The following is a 10,000-nucleotide window of genomic DNA, read 5'->3' on the forward strand; positions in this document are numbered from 1 at the left end:
CACAGACGAAGACCTTTTTCACCTACCTCACTTACCATCTGTGGTCTGCTGGTGACCCACTTTAATTAAGGTTGTTTGTGTATCGTGGGTGATTAGATGGGCGGATGAAAGAACCGCTAGCTGATATATAGTATCTGTGTAGTCTGAAATTTTGACTGGTGCCGAGATGAAGGGCGACATTTGATTGGCTGCAGAGGTTAGAGGGGACATGTTGATTGGATGCCAGCTGATCTGAAAGGCCAATCCAGGTGCTCTGCAACGAGGGGAAGGAAACCAACACTGGTCCTGCTGGTTGTGCCGATTTTATCTGGCACTTCTTTCAGTGAGGGTTTGCATGAAGAAGTCGGTGAACGGCTGATCCCTAAACAGTTTTGGAATGTTATGATGGCAGCATTACATGTAGATGTTTCCTTTAAAATTTAATATCCTTTGTTTTGTATCGAGATTTCAAGAAGCTTCATGAAGGCGATGGTCATCCCAGAAAACAAACAAACCATTTTAGGGCGAGTATTAGAGTAGTACTGGTATTAGTGATAGGCGAGGTAATGGAGGGGAAGGGTGGTAGGCATTGATAGTAGAAGTCTAAAAGTTTTAATTCTACATAATATCGTATTTATGCATGAGCTCACACGCACACTACAATGTGCACACATTCACTCACATCTCATGACACAACATGGAGACAGAAGAGAGAGAGAGAGAGAGAGTCTTGTATTCAGCAGGGAGCGGTGCCTGTGGAAATCCTTGCAGGACGGTCTGCGAGTTAATGGGTCGCCTGCTCCAGCTGAGGTCAGGTGTGATAAGGAAAGAGGAACGGGCTGAAAGGCGAGATGGTGGGAGGGATGATTGTAAGAGATGAGGTTTCTGCTCCAACAGTTATACCCGTCATCTCTATCTGCACAGCACCACAGCAGATTTGAGGCTCAGCCCTCCTCTCCAACGTTGCTGCGCGATATATAATATGTTAGTGTGTTTCTTCTGGTCACAACTGTTCGTCATTCTTGATAGTGATACGAACTTCCAGAACCGTTCTCTTGCCACGAAAGATCCAGACTTTTGGCATCGTTTGTGTTCGGTACTGAAATATTCAGAAAGTGCGTTTCTTTTGAATATATGTTTATATTTGGATGTATTCTGTATTCATCCATGTTTCAATAGTGAATAGACGTACTGTGCTGTGGAATGGCTTGGCTGATATAATGATTGTGATTTATTTGTGAATTTCACGGTGCTTCGCTGGTTGAGTCACTGGTTCGGACACATTGATAAAGTCGTAACGAGTGCGAAGACGGAGTCACCATCCTTTCTTTACGGGCCAACTGGGCGTGAGTGCTCGTTAACTGTGACAGTGGAGGCTGAAAACAGATGGTTCTTTGTAGAAAGTCATTTTTATGAGATACCGGTCTCAACGAACATTATTATTTCTGACAGTTCTGTTAACCGTCAGAGTGCTGTCAGTCTCAACTCGAAATCTTGAACAACAATTTTGGATTTTCGGTGTATTGCCATGTAAAGCCACACACACACACACACACACACACACACACACACACACACACACACAACACACACACACACACACACACACACACACACACACACACACACACACGGTGTATTGCCTTGTAAAACACACGCTCACAAATACACACATACACATCCCGGTTACCCACACCATCACACATACACACAAACACATCCCGGTTACCCCCCGCCCACACACACACACATACACATCCCGGTTACCCACACCCTCTCGATCTCTCATTATGTCTCTCTCTCACCCCCCCCCTCTCTCTCTCTCTCTCTCTCTCTCGGCCCAAAGTGGGAGGCGGGAGGAATTCGGACAAGAAAAAACGAAAGGTTGTGGAGAAAAGACAGTTGAGAGCTGTTGTGTGTGGTAACCAAGGAGACTGCATGACTTGGTGCATTCGCTGACTGCTCGGTTGACTTAGGTGTTTGTGCGTGCGTGCCTGTGTGTGTGTGTGTGTGCGCGCGCGCGCAGAGAGATGTGTAGGGGTGTGTATTTAGATTTTCAGATGCAACCAAAGAAGATAATTAATTTGTCCCGCCTTTGTAATTGAATTAATTTGTTCCACTTTATAATTGAATTTAATTGTCTGTTTGAACTGGACGATACAGCATTTTGATGAAGTATAGGCCAATGTAAATTTGGAGAATTTATATCTCTAAGATGCAGGTTATAAGCAGGACTCCGACATCTACCCACCTTCATTTAGTGATTGTTCATTTGCCAAGGTTGGCCAGAGTCCTATCTGCAGTGTACGTCTCCTCCTTTCTTTCACCCCTCCTTCCCGTCCCCAGGAAAAAGTGGCTGTATTTTGCATGCACTGAACTGAGTGCCTGTGACGTCCTTTTTCCATGTTGTGAAATGCACAGATGCTGTTGTGTTTATATTTCTTTTGTTGTTCTGCTGCTTGTTCAGCTGATGTCATGAAAAAAGTTTCCTTTCATGACACGCATTGTAGATAGGTATACTTGTAGAAACTTGCTGTCTCTTCTGTTCTTTAGAAATTTTACCTTCGATTCATTTATATCTGTATCATTAGCATGAGCTGAATTTTTACATTATTTTGTTAAAATGTTACCAAAATGGTGGCTTTACTGTCATGCCCACGAAATCGTATTGTTGCTCTTAAAAATCCTAAGGCTTGATCAGTGCATTTAAGCAAAGGTCAGGCATCTCCCTTAAATAATTTTTAAGCAGATGTTCTGTAACATACAGTCTGCATGCTTTGGCACCTGATCGAAGCTCAACAAAAACTGATTATTTCAAATTGCAGCTTTTGAAGTTGTTTATGTGCAGTCAAGTTACACTCATATAAGTGTAGACAGTTTCCATGACAAAAGCTGAAAACACATCCTTTGCCCACAAAAAGTTGAGTGGATGACTGTGTGGTTGCAGACATACCAAGGCCGCACCATGCCGGCGGCATCTCCTAACACCACATCGTCGCAGTCGTCCAACCAATCCGGGGACGCCCTGTCCAGGACCAACCTGTACATCCGGGGCCTCTCCCCCACCACCTCTGACAAAGACCTAGTCAACCTGTGTCAAGGGTAAGTGCAGTCACTTGGCTGAGACAATTCCTGGGCACTATTTGACCTCTTTGGTCTTTATCTTTCTATGTGTTGTGTGTGTCACTCTGTGTATAGCTTTCTGGTGATTTACTCCTTCCATTGTTAAATACTTATGTCTTTCACTCTGTCTCTCATTCTCTCAGTGTTTTATCAGGCTCTGCCAGTGTTTCTTTTCCAAGTTCTTTCCTTCCCATTTCTTTCTGTCCCTCGCTGTCTGTGTCTCTGTCACTTTCTCCTTCCCTCCCTCCTTTCTTCTTCCCTCCCTCCTTTCTCCTTCCCTCCTTTCTCCTTCCCTCCCTCCTTTCTCCTTCCCTCCCTCCTTTCTCTATCCACTCCTTCCCTCCCTCCTTTCTCCTTCCCTCCCTCCTTTCTCCTTCCCTCCCTCCTTTCTCCTTCCCTCCCTCCTTTCTCCTTCCCTCCCTCCTTTCTCTATCCACTCCTTCCCTCCCTCCTTTCTCCTTCCCTCCCTCCTTTCTCTATCCACTCCTTCCCTCCCTCCTTCTCTATCCACTCCTTCCCTCCCTCCTTTCTCCTTCCCTCCCTCCTTTCTCTATCCACTCCTTCCCTCCCTCCTTTCTCCTTCCCTCCTTTCTCTATCCACTCCTTCCCTCCCTCCTTTCTCCTTCCCTCCCTCCTTTCTCTATCCACTCCTTCCCTCCCTCCTTTCTCCTTCCCTCCCTCCTTTCTCTATCCACTCCTTCCCTCCCTCCTTTCTCCTTCCCTCCCTCCTTTCTCTATCCACTCCTTCCCTCCCTCCTTTCTCCTTCCCTCCCCCCTTTTTCTATCCACTCCTTCCCTCCCTCCTTTCTCCTTCCCTCCCTCCTTTCTCCCTCCACTCCTTCCCTCCCTCCTTTCTCCTTCCCTCCCTCCTTTCTCTATCCACTCCTTCCCTCCCTCCTTTCTCCTTCCCTCCCTCCTTTCTCCTTCCCTCCCCCCTTTCTCTATCCACTCCTTCCCTCCCTCCTTTCTCCTTCCCTCCCTCCTTTCTCTATCCACTCCTTCCCTCCCTCCTTTCTCCTTCCCTCCCTCCTTTCTCCCTCCACTCCTTCCCTCCCTCCTTTCTCCTTCCCTCCCTCCTTTCTCTATCCACTCCTTCCCTCCCTCCTTTCTCCTTCCCTCCCTCCTTTCTCTATCCACTCCTTCCCTCCCTCCTTTCTCTATCCACTCCTTCCCTCCCTCCTTTCTCCTTCCCTCCTTTCTCTATCCACTCCTTCCCTCCCTCCTTTCTCCTTCCCTCCCTCCTTTCTCTATCCACTCCTTCCCTCCCCCCTTTCTCCTTCCCTCCCTCCTTTCTCTATCCACTCCTTCCCTCCCTCCTTTCTCCTTCCCTCCCTCCTTTCTCTATCCACTCCTTCCCTCCCTCCTTTCTCCTTCCCTCCCTCCTTTCTCTATCCACTCCTTCCCTCCCTCCTTTCTCCTTCCCTCCCTCCTTTCTCTATCCACTCCTTCCCTCCCTCCTTTCTCTATCCACTCCTTTCCTCCCTCCTTTCTCCTTCCCTCCCTCCTTTCTCCTTCCCTCCCCCCTTTCTCCTTCCCTCCCTCCTTTCTCCTTCCCTCCCCCCTTTCTCCTTCCCTCCCTCCTTTCTCCTTCCCTCACTCCTTCCCTCCCTCCTTTCTCCTTCCCTCCCCCCTTTCTCCTTCCCTCCCCCCTTTCTCCTTCCCTCCCTCCTTTCTCTATCCACTCCTTCCCTCCCTCCTTTCTCTATCCACTCCTTCCCTCCCTACTTTCTCCTTCCCTCCCCCCTTTCTCCTTCCCTCCCTCCTTTCTCCTTCCCTCCCCCCTTTCTCCTTCCCTCCCTCCTTTCTCCTTCCCTCCCCCCTTTCTCTATCCACTCCTTCCCTCCCTCCTTTCTCTGTCCACTCCTTCCCTCCTGTCTCCTTCCCTCCCCCCTTTCTCCTTCCCTCCCTCCTTTCTCCTTCCTTCCCTCCCCCCTTTCTCCCTCCACTCCTTCCCTCCCTCCTTTCTCCTTCCCTCCCCCCCTTTCTCCTTCCCTCCCTCCTATCTCTATCCACTCCTTCCCTCCCCCCTTTCTCCTTCCCTCCCTCCTTTCTCTATCCACTCCTTCCCTCCCCCCTTTCTCCTTCCCTCCCCCCTTTCTCCTTCCCTCCCTCCTATCTCTATCCACTCCTTCCCTCCCCCCTTTCTCCTTCCCCCCCCCCCTTTCTCCTTCCCTCCCCCCTTTCTCCTTCCCTCCCTCCTTTCTCCTTCCCTCCCCCCCTTTCCCCTTCCCTCCCTCCTATCTCTATCCACTCCTTCCCTCCCTCCTTTCTCCTTCCCTCCCCCCTTTCTCCTTCCCTCCCCCCTTTCTCCTTCCCTCCCTCCTTTCTCCTTCCCTCCCCCCTTTCTCCTTCCCTCCCCCCCTTTCTCCTTCTCTCCCTCCTTTCTCCTTCCCTCCCCCCCTTTCTCCTTCCCTCCCTCCTATCTCTATCCACTCCTTCCCTCCCTCCTTTCTCCTTCCCTCCCTCCTTTCTCCTTCCCTCCTTCCTTTGTGCTCTGTCCCGGTCAAGTGCACACAAAACAAAGCATGAAAAGCTCACTTGACTTGCTGGTAGCAGTGTGGAACTAAATAGGGATTTAGCTCTGCCTTTTATACCTAATGAGAAGGATAAGCGGATACTCCTGAGCTTTTTAGCATTGCAGCAGCTTTGAAAAACCAAAAGATGTGGGCCAGATGAGAACTGTTAGATGGGGAACTTGTTCGCATTTTTGTTGGGTTTAATGATGAAGAGATGTGGTGGTGGTAGGGGGTGTGTGTAACACTGACATTGCTTTGGGGTCTGTGGGTCCATGTTGTGTGTGACAGTTATTCCAGTACTTCTGGTGCGCACCTTAGTATCCTGCTCTGCTGGGCTGTTTTAAATTGCTGAGAACAGAGAGTGCTTTGATCAAATTAAACTGGTTAATGCAAATGATGCAGTTCTGGTGCATGCATGTGCACATACTTTGTGTGCACACACTCACTCTCTGATTTGTCTGTTTGTCATTTGCATTTGCATTCTCTTTGTATGTCACTTTCACTTTCTGTGAGTTTATATTCAGTTTATTCAGATCACCAGTTTTTAGATGTAAAATTTTCTGTGATCATCTTCATTTGTGAATTGAAACTTCTGTGTTCATCTGATCTTCTAGAAAGTGTTAATGATTAATCAGCTTTCTGAAGAAAAAAAGCTGAATTAACTATCTCTCAGTGCTAATAATGATAATGGTAATGATAATGATAATAATAATGATAAAGGAAATTTATATAGCACCATCTAACACTTAAGGTGGTTTACAATAACTGCAAAAAAGTATTGCCAAACTAACAATAATAATTGTATGGTATGATGTATTAAACAAAAAGATATAACAAGTAACAACATAATTACCTCACACACACACACACACACACACATAGGCGCACTCATGTACACACACACACACACACACACACACACACACACACACACACACATAAATGCGGGTGTGCACATGCGCACACACACACACGCTCACACGCACGCGCGCGCGCACACACACACACACACACACACACACACACACACACACGGGCAACCACACTCCCTCTCCCTCCTCATGCACACACATTACAGTCCAGTATTCAGCCTGGAAATAAACAACATGTTCATAAATGGTAGGGAGAGGATAGGTAAATCATAATAATGTGTAAAGAGATAGGTTTTCTGGCTGACCTGAAAGACTCAATGAACTGAATATACTGAAGTGGTTGAATGACAGAGTATGGACAGTCAATGAAAACAAAGTTGCAATAGTTGAGATGAGAAAAGATGTATGAAGTCTAGAGTCTTTAGTTGCTTCTTCTGTAAGAAGTAAATGAATTGAAGAGATACACTTGAACTGGAAATAGGCTAACTGGCAAGTTTTTGTGACACAAAAGTGTTTGTACACAAATACCATGTATTGTTTACTTTATAACATTAAAAATGATTAAGCAAACTAAAGCATACACTGTCCTCTGTTTCTTCCAGTATATTCCAGGTAAATTAATCTATGAAGGTATCAGAGCACTTTGTCATGTACAAGGATTAACCATAAACATAGGTCAGTTCTAAATAAAAAGTTTGTATATAAAAAAAGGATAAAAGAAAAAAGCCTTATTAACTACTGTCTTACAACCAGACAGATATGCTCCATGGATTTGAATAAACTATAAATTCCAACTTTGAATTTCTGTGTTCAGAATAATATAAATCAGTGGACATCCTGTCTTTTACAGCTAGAATATAGATCGAATGAAGCTTTGATTGAACATGTAATAATTTCAGGCAGTGTTCTTTTCCCATAGTAATCCATTTTTCGATGATTGATTAACAGGCATTCATTTAACAGGGCCTGACTGTTCCAGTACTGTTCATGACCCTGTTTAGTCTGCTTTGATCTAATCTCATGTACAGTAACCAGTACACATGGAACAGTCAGGTGTTCTTTATACTTGAAACTGATTACTGGCTAGGCTATAATCAGTTTTTGAAGAAATAAAAACATTAAAAAAGGACTGATGGTATACTTGCTGAATAATTTAGAAAAAATATGATACAAATGTCAATGCTCATTTGTTACTTCAAACATGTTGATGTGTTTTACTGATGTTGTTTGTGACCATTACATTGATACCAGAGATATGTATGTATTACTGTTCTTGTTCATACCCGGCCCATTGCATTGATACCAGTTATCTTATTGAAGTGTAAACAAACTGATATGTTTTACTGTTGTTGCTTGAAATCATTCATGAAATCAATGTTGGGTGCATGGTCAAGTTAAGTCATTTCCTGTGGCTGTGATCATCACTGTCTTTGTCACCAGATAGACTACCTGCAGGTTGTAAACCCTGTTTTTGTTTGTAATAACTGATTCAGAAATGGCATGCGAGATGAACTGAATTATACCCTTTTTTTTCAGATATGGGACGATCACATCCACCAAAGCAATAATTGATCAAACAACAAACAAATGTAAAGGTAAGATTACTGATCAACAGAACTTTTGTTCTTTGGGCAGTTAGAAAATGTTTCTTTTCATTTTGTCTTTGTCTCTGTGTGTGGTTGTGTTTGTGGTAATGGCGTGTGTGTCTTGTGTCATGTGTGTATCTTGTGTCATGTGAGTGTGTGTGTGTGTGTGTGTGTGTGTGTGAGTGTGTGTGTGTGTGTGTGTGTGTGTGTGTGTGTGTGTGTGTAATAGAGGGAGAGATAGAGAGAGAGAGAGAGAGAGAGAGAGAGAGAGAGAGAGAGAGTACCTCAGACAATGCTGTTTTTATTTTTTGATGTTTGACAAAAGGGAGATACTGCATATTGGAACACAAAGGCATGTTTACACTAATTTATGTAATGCCATGTGTGACAGTAAAACTCACACTTAAATGACATTACAGATGAATGCTTTTTGTTCCAGTTATGCATTACCAATATGTTTTAGTACTTAAAAAAATATTTCCTGTCTACTTCAGTGGGTGGGGTTACTGCTTTAGAAGGAAGTTTTCATATGTTGTATAATCAGATGTTGTACAGTTGAAAGTGAAAGTGTTGGACCGCTATATTTAAAGTCTGGGAAATCAGTTTCAGTAGATCACATCATTACTCACTCAGTCTGCACAAAATGAAGTACCTGCACTTGCTTCACAAATTTAAGCATTGCTCATTTTTTCATCATGAGGCATACTCATGAATGCACACATACTAAAAAAGAAGAAAGAATGAAAGAGTGCAAGCTTGCTGTTTTTACTACACAGACTCTCTCTCTCTCTCTCTCTCTCTCTCTCTCTCTCAGACTCTATCTCTCTCTCACACACACGCACACTTACACACACACACACACCGCACACACATACAATATGGCACAGTGACATATATACCAATGTACATGCATGCACATACACACACACACACACACACACACGTTTCAAGTTTTAATTATCCTCTCACTCCTATTAGAGTATGGAGGATTACTGCAAAATAATGTTTTCATGCTCAGAACAAGCATTTCCAAATGCACAATAATGTCACATAAAAGTTCAGAAAACACTAATGTCTTTTAACTCTAAAAGTGTAGCTAGGCAGCATTTGCAAATCTAATCATCTTACTTACAGCTAAAATGACTTTTTTGCCTCCTTTGAGCATATTACAAAAATTAAAAACTTATTTTGGAGACAAATATTTTTTAGGAACATATCAATTTTGTAACTGATCATAATTGGGACATTCCATTATAACATGAAACTCATCCCCAATCATAGACATGTTACAAACCTTACAAAGCCATAACTCTCGTGGTATGCCTTTGTGTCTCCCTGTTTCTATTTCCAGCTTATGATTACTACTTTGAAATCTGAAGAAGCTGATAATGTAATTATCAGGCATTTGACATATATTTTTCTCTACCAAATATTTGACTTACATATTTTTCTCTACCAAATCCACTTTTGAAATTTCAATAAAACAAACATTTACTACTTGCCTCTAGAGCATGTCTCCATAGATTTTGAAAACTATCTCTCAAAGCAGTGTTGACATTCTTGCAGAAAGATTCCCTCTCTGAGAAGAATTGAGCATCCCAAACACAGTCATACCCTGTTTCTATTAAAATTTGTCTGATACAACTCATCCATTTTGAAGAATAAATACCATTTCAATATAAATCAAGTAACATCAAATATATTTTCCCTGGATATTTTTCTGTGTTTGATATCACTAAGCTGGTCCAAAATCGAACTAATCTCATTTTCACTAACACACTGATTGGATAAATACCAGTTTCTCCATAAACAATTAAGGTCATAGTTTTCCTGTTCAGTTCGAACAAGTGTTTCAAAAATTTCAATTCTAATTTTTCAAGTATATCTACATTTTCATAACCCCATATTTCTGCACCATACAACA

At 43.5% G+C, this 10,000-nt stretch overlaps 1 protein-coding gene across 19 annotated transcripts in view; it reads left to right on the forward strand.

Moving 5' to 3' along the window:
- Window positions 1–10,000, forward strand: part of LOC143297381 (RNA-binding motif, single-stranded-interacting protein 2-like) — a 251,484-nt gene that overhangs the window by 188,397 nt on the left and 53,087 nt on the right. For all 19 annotated transcript variants that reach the window (XR_013057274.1, XM_076609700.1, XM_076609725.1 and 16 more), the window contains 2 exons: window positions 2,927–3,081; window positions 8,027–8,085. Coding sequence is in view for 18 of the 19 variants with exons in the window: in XM_076609700.1 (XP_076465815.1) it covers window positions 2,927–3,081; window positions 8,027–8,085 (214 nt within the window). In the remaining variant the exon portion in view is untranslated. The remainder of the gene's footprint in view (window positions 1–2,926; window positions 3,082–8,026; window positions 8,086–10,000) is intronic.

This window comes from Babylonia areolata, chromosome 2 (genome assembly GCF_041734735.1).
Source record: "Babylonia areolata isolate BAREFJ2019XMU chromosome 2, ASM4173473v1, whole genome shotgun sequence".
Lineage (NCBI taxonomy): Eukaryota > Metazoa > Mollusca > Gastropoda > Neogastropoda > Buccinidae > Babylonia > Babylonia areolata.